The sequence below is a fragment of the Trematomus bernacchii genome, unplaced genomic scaffold (assembly GCF_902827165.1).
Source record: "Trematomus bernacchii unplaced genomic scaffold, fTreBer1.1, whole genome shotgun sequence".
In the NCBI taxonomy this organism is placed as follows: Eukaryota; Metazoa; Chordata; class Actinopteri; order Perciformes; family Nototheniidae; genus Trematomus; species Trematomus bernacchii.
In genome coordinates, this window is record NW_022987705.1 from 5552836 (window position 1) to 5572171 (window position 19336).

The 19336-nt window shown below is 40.6% G+C and overlaps 1 protein-coding gene across 1 annotated transcript in view; it reads right to left on the bottom strand.

The window, feature by feature from the left end:
* Positions 1–69: 69 nt before the first annotated feature.
* LOC117490720 (serine/threonine-protein kinase PAK 3) overlaps positions 70–19336 on the bottom strand; it is a 30473-nt gene continuing 11206 nt past the window's right edge. The window contains exons 2-16 of the mRNA XM_034140514.1: positions 15958–16148; positions 15743–15843; positions 14151–14304; positions 14010–14047; positions 11238–11300; positions 9849–10004; positions 9587–9758; positions 8850–8913; positions 7573–7621; positions 7338–7450; positions 5366–5483; positions 5079–5178; positions 4313–4509; positions 4022–4159; positions 70–3241 (exon numbers count right to left, since the gene is read on the bottom strand). Of these exons, the coding sequence (XP_033996405.1) occupies positions 3152–3241; positions 4022–4159; positions 4313–4509; positions 5079–5178; positions 5366–5483; positions 7338–7450; positions 7573–7621; positions 8850–8913; positions 9587–9758; positions 9849–10004; positions 11238–11300; positions 14010–14047; positions 14151–14304; positions 15743–15843; positions 15958–16126 (1722 nt within the window). The 5' untranslated portion in view covers positions 16127–16148 and the 3' untranslated portion in view covers positions 70–3151. The remainder of the gene's footprint in view (positions 3242–4021; positions 4160–4312; positions 4510–5078; positions 5179–5365; positions 5484–7337; positions 7451–7572; positions 7622–8849; positions 8914–9586; positions 9759–9848; positions 10005–11237; positions 11301–14009; positions 14048–14150; positions 14305–15742; positions 15844–15957; positions 16149–19336) is intronic.

Sequence of the window (19336 nt, forward strand, 5' to 3'; positions counted from 1 at the left end):
TTTCATTGACATGGCATAACTAATAAAAGAAATCCAAGAATCACATGAGACAACCAGTATTAACACAGCTCTGGTTTTTCTTCCTCTTTATTTCAGTCCAGTTCCCAAACTGCAATATTTTGTTTGTTTTTTTTACACTCAAGACACAGCCATGCACAATTCAAAGTTCAAAAAGTCTATTGCTTCAACCACGATTAAAAATAGTTGATCCAAAACCTCATTTCCCCGTCGCTTGTTTGTCCTTTTTCAAAGATGGGGAAAGGCCTGCTGAGGTATGCCAGATGGATCAGCAGTTTTTACAAAGCTAGACAATAATAAGAGTAATAATAATAATGATAATAATTTAAAAAGTAACATTTTTTGTCTTTGTTCCATTCTCTTGATACACATTAATAGAGGAATTTTCACACCACGTGTACAGGTTTACACATTCAGAAGATAGGAATGTACAGGAGCAACCACAGAAGAGGGGCACGTCGGCGGTGCCTCTTGTCCCAAAATTCACCTTTGTGCTCATAGTTCAGACCTGTACATGGGGGCGGGGGGGGGGGCCAAACGGGGGCCGGCGGAGCTTCATGTCAGTCCAGCCACACACACACACATGTACTAACACTCAGCAGTGGTACTGACAAGACTGTGTGTCCCATAGAGCCGGATCCAGGATTGCGGAGTGTGTGTTCGTTTTTCTCTTTTTTGATTTTCAGGGTGCAAAACATTTATCGATACATACCATAGAGCAACCTGAATATTGTCATTTAAAGTTACGTCATTCTGAAAAAAGGGGGGTTTTCCCATCATATTTACATACATACATACATATCCTAACAATCTTAACCTATTTGAAGATGGGATACAGTGTATAGTTTGTTTTACATGCATGGATTCTGTTGCACCCTCCTGTCTAACATCACTCCACCTTCTGTTCACTTGCTGTAAAATGGAGGTACAATATGACTCAGCAGCTACTCTGCACCTCAAAGTCAAGGTGGACAACACGAGTGAGGCATCTTCTAGTGCAGATTGAGGTAGCCCCTCTAACACACACACTCACACACAGAGGGATGCTACACGGGAAAAGCCTGACGAAGCTACCAAATACCGACACAATGTAGATAACCTCTGGACAGGAATGAGATGAAACGCTAACCAAGAGTGGAAGGAATGTTAGCAACAAAATGAACCTCTTCTTCGGTTTCTGTTTCCAGCGCTCATTAGGATAAGGTACAATCATAAAATGGCATCCACTCCACTCCACTCCCTCCTTCACTCAGTGGATAACATTCCCCCTCTTTGATCCGCCACGCGTTCCAAAAGCCCACTACAAAACGTACGGATCATATGACAGAAACACACATAAGACACCATTAAAAGACAAAAGGACACTGAGTGAGCAGCCTGAAAACCAACATGAGAAGACGGGGGGGCAGGTGGGCCGGGAGGACAGTGGGTTCCTGTTTCCTCATTAGACATTAATGTTTAACCTTAACAGATAGGCCTTCAACCTCATCATGTATAGTCACAGTTGCGTATTGTATTCTGTAATGTTGGATACTAGTAAGACCACTAAACAGTACTTTTCCAAATGGGAGAATAATCTTATTGAATCTGCATTTTACATTTAAGTCACTATAAATAATGGATTCAATAATCAATGTTTTTCTACCTGTTGCAGTTTGCTGATCCGACTAACAATGTTGGAATAAATATACCGTATATTCAGAGTATTATCTTTATGTTGTTGCCAAGCGTCATCCTTCCTGTTTAAGGTTTAAGGTCACAGGGATGCGTGGGGCACTGTGGGAAACTGTGAGAATGGGCGGCATTAGACCTTCAACTCAATGTAGGTCAATAATTACACATCCTTCTGTTTGCCACTGTTGTAGAAAAACATGTAATTAGAAAGACTGGTCCACTGTATGCAAGCACCTTTAATATAGATATTTAAAAATAAAAACATGTATCATTTCTTTTGAGTCTTTGATCCAGTATTTGGATTTCTATTATATAGCTAATTGTCAAATGTAATACACAGAATGGCTCGATTAACATAGATGTTGAAATATCTCCCCCAAAGCCTGTCACAGTGACACAAACTGAATAGCTATATGGATAACCCTATTTGTCACACTTCAAGTGTCTCTATCTACATCACAACACTTGAAATTGATAAGAAAGCACAAGTGTATACATTTTTGTACCTGTGCGATCTACAGTTGAGTCACAAATGTTTTAAATTCGATGTTACATGCAGGCAAACCATTATGTTGCCAGTTTTAGAGAGAAATGAACGGCAGGTAACAGAATTTGGCTTAAATAAAATACGGGACCCGTATCTCTTCACTGATATGAAAGGGATAAATGAAGGATGTTTAAAGCTGGCATAGGTCATGTGAAATTATACCTGACTTATTCCCCTGTAGCTGCACCCCTACACACACTCACACACACATACACACAAATATGCCACCTCGAGATGTTACAATCTGCAGAGGAGGAGCAGTGTTTCTCCACAGAGCCGTAGTCATGCAGGCAAAGGTCGGGTCCGGAGTCACTTTCTCACATCAGATGGTCACTAAAAGGTGCAAGTGTGGCCTGATTGTGCTCCATGGAGGGAAGGAAAACCAAGCCTACAGCCGGGCAGCGAAGATAACACGGGCTCTTCGGTTGTGTCAGTTTCCCAGTCTCTGCGCTCCGGAAGTTACTTCTTGAAAACGAGCTTGTTCTTTTGGATTTTTTCACCGTATTATCTTGGTTTCGGGAGCAAGTGCTGCCAAACAAGACATATGACATAAACAGATGTGCACAATTGGTACCCACACACACACACACACACACACACACACGCACTCAGACACACACACACACACACACTTGTGATGGACTGCTCTACATGTACAGAGTGCTGGAGAAGTAAACAAGGAGGCAAGGTCTTTTCAGCAGCGTTGGGCCCGAGAGCTGCAAGGCCAGATGTCCGTCCTACGTCTGAGGCCTGGGGGTCTTTTGTCCTCGTGCTGTCACGGTAAGTCACACAAAACCCCCCATCCTTGTGCTGTCACGTCACCCACCACCCATACACCCAAGCCCCTGCCCCCCATGAAACGCACACATCCCAGGCAGGGCTCCAGCCTCGGGTGGGGACAGAGGGCACGCACTAGCGACTGCTGTTCTTTATGGCTTCCTTCGCAGCTACAATCAGAGGCGTCAGGCTGGACAGAGGCTTCGCCAGCTTGAGGAAGGAATGCTGCAGAGGACAAAGAAGAACACATTATTTATATATATATATATGGAGCAAAAGAGAGATGTTTCGGAATTATAAATACTTGATTTTTGGTGATGATTTGACTTCTTCACAACGTAAAAAGAGCAGCAAAACAGAGCTCTTAAGCTTCATCAGCACCAGACTCAGGGACAGTTTCATTCCACAGGCCATAAGACCGTTAAACACCTGAACCTTTGAACGAACATCCATAACATTCATCTGTTTGCAACTTACACATTATTTATCCAATATATCATATTCCATATATTTGTATACAGAGTCTTATTCCATTCTATTTCTATGTAAATACTGCTATATTTTTTATTATTTTTTTACATTTCTTAATGTTATTATAGTTTTCTTAAAATAGTTCTCTATCTGTGTTTTTTTATTTTGTTTTACTTTTATGTATGCACCATGAAATCAAGTCAAATTCCTCGTACGTGTCAACCTACCTGGCAATAAATCCGTTTCTGATTTCTAATTCTATTCAATTTTATTTGTATTTACTTGCACTATTTGATCAGTTTTATTGTGTTGCACTGCTGCCTGTGACCTAAGCTTTTCAGTGACATATCTACACTTTAGCGATGTACAAAATGACAATAAAAGCCTTGAATCCTTGAATATTAAGTAGCAAAGAGGCGACCTGTAGCTCTCCATGAACTTATTTACATTTCTTTAAAAAAAAAAACGTTTTCCTTCTGGATGTGACTGTGTTTACATCAACAATGCTTGGTTCTCAAAAGGTCAAAGCGTTACCTGGAGCAGCTCCTTGGCAGAGCCTCTGCGGTCCACATCCATCTCCAGACAGCGGTTGAGGAAGTCTCTGAACACCGAGGAGAGCCTCTCTGGGTTCTGCAGCTCGGGGGTCCCGTTGGTAGCTATCAGGTACAGCGCCTGGGAACAAGGAAGAGGTCAGGCAGACCATCAAATGAGACCTCCATAAGAAGTAAAAAAGAAATCTAAATATTTAATATCTATGCATTCTGTATGACCCCTGGGGAGCTAACATCCTGCGTCCCGTGCTTATGGCTGCACTTTGTGTCTTACCCTGAGTGGATTCTCATTCAGGTAGGGCGGCTCTCCCTCCACCATCTCTATGGCCATGATCCCCAGAGACCAGATATCCACTTTCGGGCCATAAGCCTTCCGAGTCACCACCTCCGGGGCCATCCAGTAGGGCGTTCCCACCATCGTGCTGCGCTTGTTCTGCTCCGGAGTGATCTGAGCGCAGAAGCCGAAGTCGGCTGCAGAGGAAGAGAGAAGTGCAGTGAAGTTGTATGTTCTTTGTCTGCTTTATCACATTAAATAACAGTTTCACTTTGCACGTACCCTTATTTGAATATAAAGGGGACATATGATGCTGATTTTCAGGTTCATATTTTAATGTTGTGCCTCTACTGTGACATGTTTACATGCTTTAATGTTCAAAAAGCTCTTTATTTGTCTCATTTTCAGCCTCTGTCTGAAACCAGAGCCCAGTCTGCTCTGATTGGTTAGCTGGCCAGCTCTGTTGTGATTGGTCAACCGCTTAGAGATGTGCTGACCCTAATCACGTACAATATGTTGGAGTGCTAACCAATAGAAGCGCTAGTGTTACATAGTGATGTAATTGTGTTATGAAACTCTCTCTGGAGAGAACTTTGAGATATTAACATTTGCAGACCATGTACATGCACACAAACCTTTCTAACACACTACAGGAAAGGGAAATAACATAACAGTGGTGTTTAATTCAACAAACTAATAAAAAAAATGCTGCTTTTGACTTTACCACACTAAAAATAAATGTATATGTTTGAAAAAAAAGACTTACTAAGCTTGACGGATCCGTCCATTCCCAAGAGGATGTTGTCACTTTTTATATCTCTGTGGATCACCTGGTTGGAGTGTAGGAAATCCAGGGCTTGAAGACACTGAAGAGAGCGGAGAAAAGTGTTTGAATCAGATATTCCAATGCCAATGAAGCCTGTACTACACACACATTTGTTTTTTTATCTCCAGGCTGGTTTGAGTGTTTAAATGTGCCTGTGTACATTAGATGTAAGGGTCAGCTGAGTGTAGCCACAGGAGAATTGCTGATGTGTAAACTTGGCTTCTTACCTCTCTGCAGACTGCAGCTATCTGGCCCTCGTCCATGCAGGTCTCAGTCACTACATCAGTCAGCGAGCCACCGGCCAAATACTCCATCACCACCCATAGCTCATCTCCTACCAGGTAACTAATAACAAGCCAGAGAGAAAATTGTAGTTTTAGAGTGACACGCATTTCATGTTGGGGGTTTCAGTTCAGTTGTTGCTTTAATCATCTGTTGTTATATTGACATTTGGCGCATAGGCAGAACAAATGAGAAGAAAACCTCCTAAGAAGAAGAGCGTAGAGCAGCTGTTGCATATTTTAAATTAAAGGTGAGTGAGCTTCATGATGCAGAGTCGATTACAACACACAGTAGGTGATCAAGCATGTTACTGCCAGCTGGGACCAGCAGAAAGACCAACATAATGAAATCAGAGCTGAGAGGAACAGATGCTTAAAACAATGACATCAACTTATTTAGTCAAATTGTTCTCTGTGTTTTAAAACAGCAGGTGGCAGTCATGTGCTAAATGATAAATGCTGACCACCATTAAAAGAAGGAGGAGACGGATGTGATGAGGAAGAAAACTGATCAGAAAGACTTAGATGATCCTTCAGTGTCATAAATGACCCCAAACCAGTTGCTTTGGCCAATGCAGTGGGTGTTTCTCAATCGCGAGTACGCTTGCTTGGTAGCACATGTCTTCCGAGCATCTTGCTTCAGAAGCGAGTCAAGAATACTTCCTGACATTTGGAAAACAAAGAGTGGAACAGGCTAGCAAGTGTGCAGGTGTGCGTCATATGAGAGACCCCGCCTTACATCTTCCGCCACAGATTTGGGGATATTGATCCGTGCGCAAAGCATTGTGGGGATTTTAAGACTGCGGAGTCTACACATGTGCAGCCTCGACATTTCTCCTAACGAAGTACGCCGGGCTCAGTAGATTTCCAAGTATGCTGGAGATTGGAACAGTCCTTCGGCGGCACTCGATGACGTAGTATGCTTGAAATAGTGGCTCTGCAGCAGCTTTACTCGAGATTGAGAAACACCCAGTGACTCATGTCAGCACTCATATACTAACTAAACACTTATATACTAACTACACACTTATATACTAACAAAGCACTTATATACTAACAAAGGACTGGCTTATCTAAAGCCAGTTGAGTAACACTTAAAATGGTTTGTCTCTATGAAACCTAATGTACTTATATGATTCTGTCTTCTTCAAGTTTGTATCTTCTTGGTCGAATACACTTATTGTAAGTCGCTTTGGATAAAAGCGTCAGCTAAATGCAATGTAATGTAATGTAATGCATTAGATGAGATATCATAACCTTAGATTATTTTAGAATAACAATAAATGCTACATTTTCTATATGCTGAAAAAGCAATAATAACCTGTTCATGTCATATTAGAGAAAAGTAATTGACAGCAACAATGAATGGTTAAAGGAATTGCCCTCTATAAAGCAAAAAACCCAAATATATGCTGGTTTCAGGTCCTCCAATGTGAGGACTTGCTGCTTTTCCATCTGTTATGCAACAGAACATTAAAAAAGCTTTAGGTTTTTGACTGCAGTTTGAGGAAAGCACCTTGGCAAATGTGATGGCCTTAGATGAGATATCATAACCTTAGATTATTTTAGAATAACAATAAATGCTACATTTTCTATATGCTGAAAAAGCAATAATAACCTGTTCATGTCATATTAGAGAAAAGTAATTGACAGCAACAATGAATGGTTAAAGGAATTGCCCTCTATAAAGCAAAAAACCCAAATATATGCTGGTTTCAGGTCCTCCAATGTGAGGACTTGCTGCTTTTCCATCTGTTATGCAACAGAACATTAAAAAAGCTTTAGGTTTTTGACTGCAGTTTGAGGAAAGCACCTTGGCAAATGTGATGGCCTTAAGATTCTATATTTGAGGCAATAGACAAAAAAAACCTATAAAAGGGCCTTGAGTTCAGGCTTATAATCACGTGTGAAAACTGACCTGTCCAGGTAGTTCACTATATTGGAGTTTTTGTTTTCCCTCATCACCAGGATCTCATTGATGATCAGCTCTTTCTTGGGCTGCTGCTGCAGGTTCATCTGCTTGATGGCCACCTGAGAAAACAGACGAGGAATTTGTGGCTCAGAACAACGTAAATCCTGATGGATTATGGGAGGAAAAATGAATAATATACAGTGAGCGAGCGTTTATAAAACCAACATTAGAGCTGCCTTACCTCTTGGCCAGTTGCTATGTCGATAGCAGTGTACACAGTGCCGGACGCTCTGGGGATAAATAAGATCAAAATCACATTAATGATATGTCATCAAAAGTTTTAAAACTACTCTGAGAATAATAATCATAACATAACATATATCACTGTTCTAACTCAAACTAAATAGTGTTGTAACATATTTAACATTTTCTATATAGAATCTTATACCATATGTTGAATATGTTCACCATCATTTTGAGTTGCCACGACAGGTGATAAGTGTATTGTCCCATAAACGTCTATACTAACCTGATCAAACCAATTTTAGGTTAACACATCAGATGTTTTTTTAAAAGTCAGACCACAGACACATTGGTCTATAACTTAATTTAACTGTGTTATACATATTATATTAAGGAGAAAGTTATCACGTTGGCGCAACTACAGCTTTGTGCCTTTACAATTAATATAATTGACAAACTTTAAGTTGCGATTATGTCATGAATTCGTAAAAGGCAGTTGGAGAGCACAGACCTTGCTAAGAGGAAAAAGCACTTATGTATCCGCTTTGTGATACAGATCCTTTCCAAAATGAAATGGGTTCTTCTTTGGCTCATGCTATACCCTTGCACTGAGAAAATTAGGCCAAGTATTTCATAGGTTTAAAAGTTATTTTGGCAGTAGAAGTTTTTTGGGCTCTTCCTCAATATACTGCATGTGCTCATTTTACCATGACAACAGAACCACTCTTGAATTACCTTAGCAGGAATGAGCACACACAAGTAATGTACAGTTTCCAATAGCTGGTCAACTGAATGGTATGCAGCCGCTCTGTCCTTATTAGGAAGTGTATCTCATGATACTAAAAACTTTCAGCTGTGAATTCAGGCTTCTGGTTTTTCCTCTTTGTTTTGCTGCCAGATAAACCTGTGTGCTGTCAGAAGTTATTCATGATGGTCCACAGTTCCTGACCGCCTGCTAATAAGTTAAAGATGACCCAGCAGAGAAGAAATAGACAGTAATCTCTTTGTTGCAGACAGGAGCTTCCTGATCAAATATGGAAATAGTGAGGATGTCCGAGCAGATAACAACCACACAGTTTGTATCTGTCCCATGGCCATGTCAGGATACAGTTCACATTTCTCCTCTATTTATTTTTTCTCTCGTTCATTCAACCCTCCCTCTGCCTCACTGGAGCGGCCACTACGGCTGCATCTCTTCTGGAGAGACTGACTGCTCCTGAAATTGCTCTATTTCAATAACTGTGACGACCGATTTATGAACGCAGATAGACTTACCCCTGTCCTATTTTCTCGAAGCGTGTGTACTTCTTTTTGGGATCCCCCACGCTCACAATACTCCCTGAGTCAGAGAGAGAGCAGATATATGATGATTGAGCTTGTGTGTGGTGCACGAAGTCATGTGAGGCGCTCACACAAACACACAAATACACAAATAACATAACCACAGAACCGTCTGCCTTTCTCTTTCAGAATTACCCTGCCTTGCAGTGCAGCTACTTTAAGTACATGCATCTGTACTTAGCGGTGCCTGTCGGTAACTAGGGCTGACGTGTCAGTAAAGAGGGGGTAGTGCTTTAAGGGAAGGCCATAATCAGTGTAATAAGATTTTTGTTGTCAAAATGGGGTGTTGACAGTTCTCTGGTAACGATTTTTCTAAATACAAAATATGAATGCACAAAATAATGCGTTGAAAACAGTTACTGAGATTCAAAGAACGTCACATTCTTCAATTATGGAAGATAACTATATTTTGAAGACTCCATGATATCTTTAAGTGTTTTTTACAAAATAAAGATGAAATAATCAGAGAGTTAAGGACTTCTACTGGGGCTGTTAGACAAGGAAAACATGTAATATTATTTGTAGTTTTGTATCAAATGCTGCAGTTTCGTACCGAATACCCCAAATATTGTACGGTTGACTATTTGTGCTTATACAAATATATACACAATGACATTTCGGTGTAATCAGCCTTTAAAACTAGGAGAAGTCAACATAAAAAAAACACGTACTGAGTCTCTCCAGAATCTCCTCATCTGTCATTTTGGACTTCTTCCTCTGGCGGTCAGTGTGGCGGTACATCGTGTTGGACATGTTGTCGGGCTGGACCAGCGACTCTGGGGGAGTCACCACTTCCTTCACGGGGGTCGGGGGCTTGGGCTCCAAGACGGAGCGCGTGTAGATCTGCGAGGAGAGAAGAGTCAAAGAAATTAAGAGGGGGGGTTTTGGATTTGCAGCAGAGTGATTTCAACTCAGCACGCCGTCCAAACTCACAGATTTGGTGTGTTCGGGCCGAGGTGCGACGACCGGGGGCAGTTCGTCGTCATCTTCCTCTTCTTCCTCTTCTTCCTCCTCTTCCTCTTCTTCCTCATCCTCTTCTTCTGACACAGGTGGAGCGATTGGAGGCTCTGACGATGATGTTTTGGCACCCTGGAGGGTAGAGATGTAAGTAAGAAGGGATGCATGTGCCCTCTAGTAGCATTTAGAATATTTGCTGATCCGGATATTTTGAATGTTTATAGCGATGAAGAGTCAGCAAACTCCACACCAGCAGTAAACAAAGTTCCCGGCCATGGGAGTTTCAATATAAACTTTGTCTCACACACAAGCTGTAGTGAAGGTGACTAAACGATATAACAGTAAGTCAAAGGTGATGATGTTAATTAGCACATGGGAACAACATAAACAAAACACAATTCATCTGTTTTGATACAGATTTTGTGGAAAGAAGAAAACGAATGGGGCAAAATTGTCAGGATTAGTTGGGTTAATAATAAAGGTAGTATTAGGATTAAGCTGAGAGCTAAAGGGGTTAGCATTTAAAGTGTGAGGTGCCATCCAGTGCGTTTTTTACATTAAGTCAGGTGTGCCACCAACAATGAGAATGCATTTTAAAGAAACACAGGAGAAATATGCCACCACATTGCAGTACTGGTGCAATATGGTGATGAGCTGTGGACGTCCTCTTCATATGGTAGATACCTTTTAACAAGTCTGATTAAAAAGCTTCAGGCATATTTATTATGCCTAATGCTCAGCTTTTATCCCCCCCCCCCATCCAAACCCTGCTAGCCCTGGATCATCATCCTCTTATGGAGTGGAAACATTTCATCCATTTCCAGCCTCGTCATGCATAAATGAAGCAGTGCAGCTTAGTTCTGGTGATTAAAGGGAAAGGGTCTGTCTGAAGGAAAGTCTCAGTCCTCCATTCAGACACACTGGGCCTCTGAAGCGCTCCAAGGAAGGCCAAGACTGCAGTGCAGGAAAGAGTGTCTTTCTAAAATGTAAGCAGAGCCTCTTTTCTTTTTTGCAGAGCCATGCGGTAATGTTTATAACGGTGATGACGGTACATTATTGGAAACTGTAAAGAATATGAGCTCATACATGAAAGTCATCACAACCCTCTGTGGCATGCGCCCCTGCCCCGCCATTTCAGAGACGGTCCGTTAGAAAAGAAAAATATAAGAGGTGCGCTTGTGGAAGATAGTAAATACATCAGTAACATCAAAAACTAATAGATCCAAATACATCCCCCATAGAATTTCAATACATCAGATATTTATATGTGTTTTTTCAGTTGGAATAATCAGAATTAGGAGATCAAATTTAGCTTCGAGGCCAATGCAGAGATACATTATGTGGAAAGTAATATGGAGGAGTTACCTTGTCAAATAATGCGCTGCAGGTTCTAAGGCTGACAGGAGGCCCAGATGACAGCAGCCGGTTCTGAATGTGAGGGTTGAAAATGGGAGGATTTACTCAAAACAAACCCACACACTGTTTGAGAGTAAGGGGACTTCAGGGGAGGGCAGGGGTCTCGCTGCTGAGGGGTGGACTAAACGTCTAAATGTTCCTCCTGAAACCCAGCAGGACAAGAGGACATGATGGAGACACAATGTGCCGCCTGAGGACTATCTTTGCCCAACCTATCTTTGGCGATGTTTTTAATTGAATGATACTAGTTTCCATTTCTGTTCATGCACCTGTCTTGCTCTGTTACCTGAATTAAAAGTTCCTGTTGACATGTTAAAGAGGAAATTGATTAAAAACCACAATTATAGTCTGGTACACATTATACACATTATCCCGGCATATACAACTAATTAAGGAGCGGCTCTTGTTTCAACTTTGTCCATTTGCTTAGTTGGAAACCCATCACTTAGTTTGACTTGAACAACTCTCAGTTAACTGTCAGCTTGTTATTGAACACAATGTTGTGGTATTTATTTGGATAACATGTAATTGATGAAATGTAAAAAGCTTTTTAGGGCCAACAAGGACAGAGCTTAGACCTGACTGAACTAACAAGAACTTGATCTGACAAATGGCAAACATCAATAGTGACTTGATAATTCCAACATAATTAAGTAATCAACACCAATTAATCTCCAACCGCTCCTTTGTTTACTAAGGTTCATAACAGGCACACAGACTGCATTAAGTGTTTCTATTAAGATCCATCACAAACATGTATAATCTTGAAAGAGCAACCATGCTGGATTTAAAGGTCTTTGTGAACTCAGACTCTCTGATATTCAAACTGTCACTGCTATGTGATCAGTGGTCAGGCTGTCTGTGTTGCTGACAGATAAGTGCTGTGGTGTGACTCTCAGGGCTTCCTGGTTGTTAGGGGGACTCGTATGAAATGAAAGATATGTCTTAACTGATGGCTAAATGGGGGACACTCCTCACATGTAAGACCAGGGCACAAACACCAAGACCAAGTTTGTATAATCAAAGAAATGTTTTTGTGTCCAGCTAAACGTCTAATTCATTATTGCTAGAGGTGGACACTGAGGACAATATTTAGCATGTTAGAATGGAAATGAGGCTCAGGATGTAGAGTCATAATGAGATCCTGGAATCTAAAATGTAATTACAACCTGACCGAGCGCTTGTATTAGGATGCAGCTCAGCGTTCCCAGCGCCATTATGCACAATTAAAGATTGTAGGTCGAGCTAAGGTCAAGGTGAGGTTTCTGATCGGCCTACAAAATGAACGACTGGCTTAAAATGATGTTCAAATAAGTTAAAAAAGAGATCTTAATATAGTGGATAGTACTCTCTTTTCAGTCTGACTAAATGTCTTGTATAATACTTAATAACAAGATGGGAAAAACTGCAGGGTGGATTGTAGCAGACACACATTAGCTCTCATTGCAGGTTGGTAGATGTTGGAGTTTAAATCTGACAGAGAGCATCAGGTAGCTCCTGCTGGGTTATTATTTCTCTCTGAAAAGTGACAGTGTGCTTGAACAAATATTGGCACCTCTCCTGTTTTTTCTGCTTGCCTGAGACAGTGCGGAACAAAGTGAGGATGAAATCTGTGGCACTGAAGCCAAGAGCTGAGTCACCTCTGCAGGCTGAGGAGCGCAGTGACAGTCTGAGGCTGAGATGCTCTCAAATGCCCTCACACAACCCTTCAGTATCACTGCCACACCCGATCGGCCTTCAGCGTCCAAGCTCTTTCCAGCAATAGGCCTGCATTAAGTGATCCCATTGCAGTTTGCCTGGGGCAGCGAGTCCCACTGAACAGACTTGGATCCACTTCTTCACCCGGCTGAGCGTGCACAGGCCGAGGCATTCAAAGCATAGATTACTCTGGTCAGAGCCAGGAATGAGGTCAGCACAGCGGGGGGCCTTCTAGATGCAGCTGAGCATCCACTGGAGCTTTTCTATGGGTAGTTCAAAGTCTGGTTGAGTAGATTGGAAAAATCAACAATGGATAGCCGTGGCTGTCGCAGCAGTCACTGTTTTCCGCAGAATCAGGGGCTGGCACGAAAAAAATTGAGGGAATTATGCCGCATAGTGAGGGCAGTAAGCCTCTAGAGAGGAGCGCACACATTTGGCCCATTCGAGGCAGGAATAAGCGTTCGAGAAAGTAAGGCGGTATATCCCAGAAAATCCCAGAGCAAAGTAAAGAAAGATTTACTGTAGTATATTTTGAGATGTATATCACAGAGAGGCTGTGAGGTTCAAGGCGCTGAATTAAAGCCACATTATATTGCAATTTACCTGTTAAATTATCACGATGTTAGATGTATGAGAATCATAAAGAAGTATATCTTTGAGTTGAGAGATTCTCCAATAAAATGTGGCAGGGATTTGTGCACCGATTGGGATGATTTGTACTCTAAATGTTTTACTATAAAAACCAGACAGTCTAGGGAGGGAGAGATATGCAGCGCAGCAATACAACTCCTAATACAACAGACATAGAAAGTAACCTCCCACAAAAAGGGGAATCTTCAATAAACAACATTTAGATTCCTTTAAAACTGAGCGTTAAATAGTGGTTTGACTGTTATTTACTGACAAATAAATGTGTCAGATACTCAATTTATGGTATTTTCCAGCTTCTTGACAGGAATCAAATGCATTATTTAGGGTTATAACCAACACTAACCATATAAGCTTGGATATAAAAGAACTCACCAGAGTGTTTGCTGCGATGTACCCATGTGCCGACTTGTCTGAAAAAAGAGAAATTATTTTAATCTTTTGTATTAGACATTAAATACATTTAGAATTTAAACTGGTGGTTGTTATTTTATCTGTTTTTTTTAAGCTGCTTACCTCCCGATGTGAAGCTCATGTACTTCTGGTTGTTGACGGTCTCTTTGGAGTCGTAGAACTTCAGGACGTCCAGCACGGCCTGCGGGTTCTTCTTCTGCTCCAGTTTGGTGATGTTCGAGGTCTGCAGGAGCCGGGCCCATTGCTCCGGGATACCCTGCACCATTAGAGGTCAAATGTTAAAAGTTATAATATCTTAACAACAATATGGACATTTCTTCTTGAGGAAAAGATGTAGGATGTTAAAAGGCCTTCGATCACAGCAAGAAACTGTTGACAGCAACTGAGTCCCCTTTTATAGGATCCAAAGATATACATTTTTCGAGTTTTGTGCTTTTTAATGCTAAGCTAACAGGCTATAGCTTCATATATAATTAAAATGTAGTGTCTAGCTTTTAATTTAACTCTCAATACAAAAGTGTATTCCCCATAATGTCGCAATTATCTTTGAAGGCTTTTCCACTCTCTTTTTATGGCCTGCCTGTTTTAATGCCCACTGGCTGAATGTAGCTGAACGATGGGTTTCATTCATGCTAGCTTTGTAAACGTGGATATTTTTACACACATCTTATCAGCAGCTTATCACCAATAATGTAGTGTATCCTCCCAGAAAACCATGACAAAGAGGAATCAAAGTGTTGTGGTTTGAACTGTCTTAAAGGGTGCTGTGCGTCATAAGCAAATAGCGTATCAAATGAACATGGAACTTTTTGTAACTGATGTCATGGACAAGTTGAAGTCAAATAGAGCAGAACACAGTACGCTGCTCCTGAATTGGTTTTTGTAATTTTTCTCAGTTATTTTATGAAAATAATAATTATTCCTGTCAGTTCTATAACAAACACGACTTTTGTGTTTTAGAATAGTCCTGGTGTTGTATTACGGTTCCTTTATTTAGCTATAAAGCATATTTCCATAACCAAAATATGTTACCTAACAGTAAATAAATAAACATGGTTACCATTTACATTTATAAGTTTGCAAAAATTAATCATTAACAATTATACATTCAAATTAATGCAACTCATTTATAAGAAGAAATTATTAAATTAAAGCAATACACATCTCTTTGGAATCAAAAAGTAAACATGAAAAGCTTTATGAGATTTGTTTTAACTGTTGCATTGATTTATTTTTTTAAAAGAGATGACTGAGTGCAACAGTCCTTATATATAACTTTGAGTGCTTAATTGTTGGTGTTTATTATAAAGAAGAAAAATACTTTCTCTAAATAAAAGGGAAAAAACATGAACTAATGAAGTGTAAAGAATATTAAACCAGCAATAAAAGAAGAAGGTAACACTGTGTCATTACATATCCAGGCTTTATGATAATAACACATCTACTGCTAACAGAAACTGCAGCTAAATGTCATTTACCAATAAACTCTAAATTATTCCAGAGCAAGTTTCACCTGATGGGGGAGATGGAGCAATTGTTATTCAAGTCACTAGTCTTACCAACTTTATGTGGAGGAAATAAAATCATTATCTGACTTTTATCACTTTAGGGAATTGTGATTTTGGAAATGCTTGCGGCTCTCAGACGGGAAGATTTTAGAAGCACGTCTTATGTCAGGAGAAAGAGACACTCACTGTGAATTCTCCTGTTATAGCATCAAAGCCAACATGAATGGTGTGTTCAAAGTCTGAGGGGAGGGATATCTCAGGACGCTCCTTCTCCTTCTTCTTGTTTGCTATAGGAAGTAAGCAAAGATTGATTACAGGCTGATTTCTAGTGAGTTAATGTACATTTTGTGTATCACTGCGAGGCGGGGGGGTGAGGGTGACGTGCGGGGGAGGATACTCACTCTTGTCTCCCCCGGGGAAGATGGAGCGCAGACGGACTTTCTTGTTTTTCTCTTCAGGAGCCATTGGAAGAGGTTTAGTGGCGTGATTGAGTGAAGAGTCTCGGGAACTACTGTTCATTCTCAAGGGGGGGGCTGGTGGTTTCTCTTCAATATCAACACTATCAGACATCTTTAGAAGCACTCACAATGTCCTGTCAAAGAAAAAAAAGAGATGGAGGTTCAGTGTTAAAATACAAGTTTGACGAATGGGAAGGTTACAACATCTCTCTTGATGCACCTCGAATAACCTCGAATTTTGACTAAAACTTCCCCAGTGTAAGAAATATATCAAGGGACTAACTGATTTTGTAAACATCAAGGTTGACTGAAGCAACCGGGGCATATTGGGTGATGTTAAGCAGTGGGGAGCACACATTATAAAGTTGTTTTTCTCTGGTGAAATCATATTCTATAAAAGTGGCAGAAAAGCCTTGACCTTGTCCAAAACCTTGAGATATTAAATCTTCAATGGGCCATTCATTTCCCTTTTTTTTTTTTATGTAGTTTTTGTTGTCTGATCAATGATTCTTTTTCAGCTTTAAACCAGTTTTTAAGCAACACTTTGGCTGGTGCTGTACAAAGACTGAATATATGTGTATTTTTCTGCATTTTACAATGAGGAATCCTTTATGAGGGACCCTGGCTAACATATCTTATACTTTGAACATATTTAGATTTAGTAAAAGACCAAACTCTGGAGTCTGATGTCCAGTGGGTCTGTTCAGATGTGAAAACAGTAACCAGGAGTTGATTCTAAGAGAAACTGGCAAGAGTAAACGTCCCCATCACTCGACCTCTCTTCTTCCATCCATCCATCTTAAACTCCTTCGCTGACTCGCCCCGAGGCCAAGCCCATCATGTGATGCGCAGCACAACTGTCCCAGAAAGCGGGCCATGCAGCCGCCCCCCTCAGTGGAGACCTACATTAGCAAACAAAGACCCTCCTCGGCTCTTACAGGGCGCTCACTGCCTCCGACAAATTACACATGTGCATCTGCAACCGTGGCTTTTACAGTTTTATATAACTATCTTCCTGTGAGAGACAACATCTGGGTTGTCTGCTTGTTAACTTCACAACATATCTGTTTCTGAATGAAGGTAATGGATGAGCAAAATAATGGTTTATTGATTATAACAACTGTGATTAAATCAGCCTCCAGTAATAGTATTATTAAGTGAGATGATGTCTTCCTTTGAAACGTATTTGTCAGTAATGTGATCTTTCTAGCTTTGATAGGACAAACAGACATGTATGACTTATTATTACCTTAATCACTATCTAATTTGAGACCTCTGACTTGATACAAGTTTATAAACCAATAACATGTCACAATATTTCCTTAATTGCGTCTAGATAAAGCCAGGGTTATGTTCGAAGAACTTGATCTAATCAGCATATTTCAATATGTCAAAAACTATATTTAATAAAATCTTTGGACAACAATACAATGTTTTACTGTTTTGACAAAGACACCACGATACGATATCTAAATCATTAAATACAAAGACCAGTGTTTGATTGAGAAGTCATTCACCCAATTAACGTACAGACACGCTAAAACATTAAAAAAAAATAACCCTTGTGATTTTTGTGAGTCGGGAACTTCAAAATAAGGGCGTATCAGTTTCTCATCTCATCCAACAGTTATTATTCCCCTGGATGACATTAACTATTAATGTGTGATTGTGTAATTATGCTAATGTTCTTTTCATTTAAACAACACTACAAATAGCTGCCAATACTTATTATGTGAACAAAATCTGACATTGTTCTGAGATAAAAGACATACAAGTTAACACAATCTTGATGTTTCATAATGAACTGGACACTGTTTTCTGTTCCCCTGACTGTCTGAGGAGAATAATAATGTTGCCTCACTGGGCCAGTGTGTTGCAGAAACTGCATTGTAATTATTTAAAATTGGAAAAAAGTGTATGATCAGTGCAGGAAATAATTTGATAGATAGCAGCCAGTACTTTGCAGGACTTTTAATATCAGAGCTCGCTGTGGATGTATTTACATTTTTAATTCAACAAATGGTGGACAGACACTACAGACTGAAAAAGCGAGAGGGTGGCATCAAGTGTGAACTTTTCAAGACAGATTAATGACAAGGTGACATACTGGAGAACTATTAAAAGGTGCACGTTGATTCATCTTAGCTGGGCACACACTAATTTTAAAGTGGACCTATCATGCTATATTTGAATAATATAGTGTAGGACCATACCTATATAAGGCATATTTATACTTTTTTTTTTTCAAAATACCAAACAGATCATGCATTTTAGCCATGCCTCATTTTGCTAAATTTGACATTTTTTAGATCTGTTTTAGCAAGGGTTGATTCAGTGAGAACAGCACCATCTACAGGCCTGGCATATGTACTACAGCGTCTCCAGCGCTTTCGAACGGCAATGGCCGTGGCTGTCTCCTCCTGATTGGTGGAGTTGGCCCAATAGCCGTAGCGCCACCGTCCTGACGTCAGGACAGTGTTCAAATCTGGATCAGTTTTTATCAGATCCGTTGCAGCCCCTTTTTTTAGAGATTTGGGTATGGAGGAAAATAGAGAGGGTTGTGTTTTCTGACACTTGGTGAGTTCCCTGGAACACCGGGGACACATATTCATGTATAAAAGACGTACAAAAGTGCATTTTGCATGATAGGTCCCCTTTAAGTAACAAAACAGCTACATAGACACATGTTATGTTCTGAATGTAGGAGATATGATTATTATCCTGTATTTACACTGGTGGTGGGTGGGGGTGCCTACTGGCAGTTTCTACCGTGTTGGACCTGTTCCAGGTGAGAGTCCAGACAACAGCAGCAAACAGGTTTCTTAGACTGGAGGTTAGGCGTGTCACTAACAACAAAACCCAGTGAAACAGCTGTTTACAAAGCACTGTCACTATGATTGCAGGGACTTGGCGACATCATTGCTGTCATAAGAACTGAGCTGCAGGAAGTTTTAAAGACAGTGAAGAAGACACAGTGCAGTATGTGCCACATGACATTTAAACATGGAGTCAAATGTCAGCACACACACACACACACACACACACACACACACACACACACACACACACACACACACACACACACACACACACACACACACACACACACACACACACACACACACACACACACACACACACACACACACACACACACACACACACACACACACACACACACACACACACACACACACACACACACACACACACACACACACACACACACACACACACACACACACACACACACACACAGCCCTGTCCAGACTAATACAGCTGTGAATCATGTCTAAGCCTATAAATAATCTTTTGAACACAT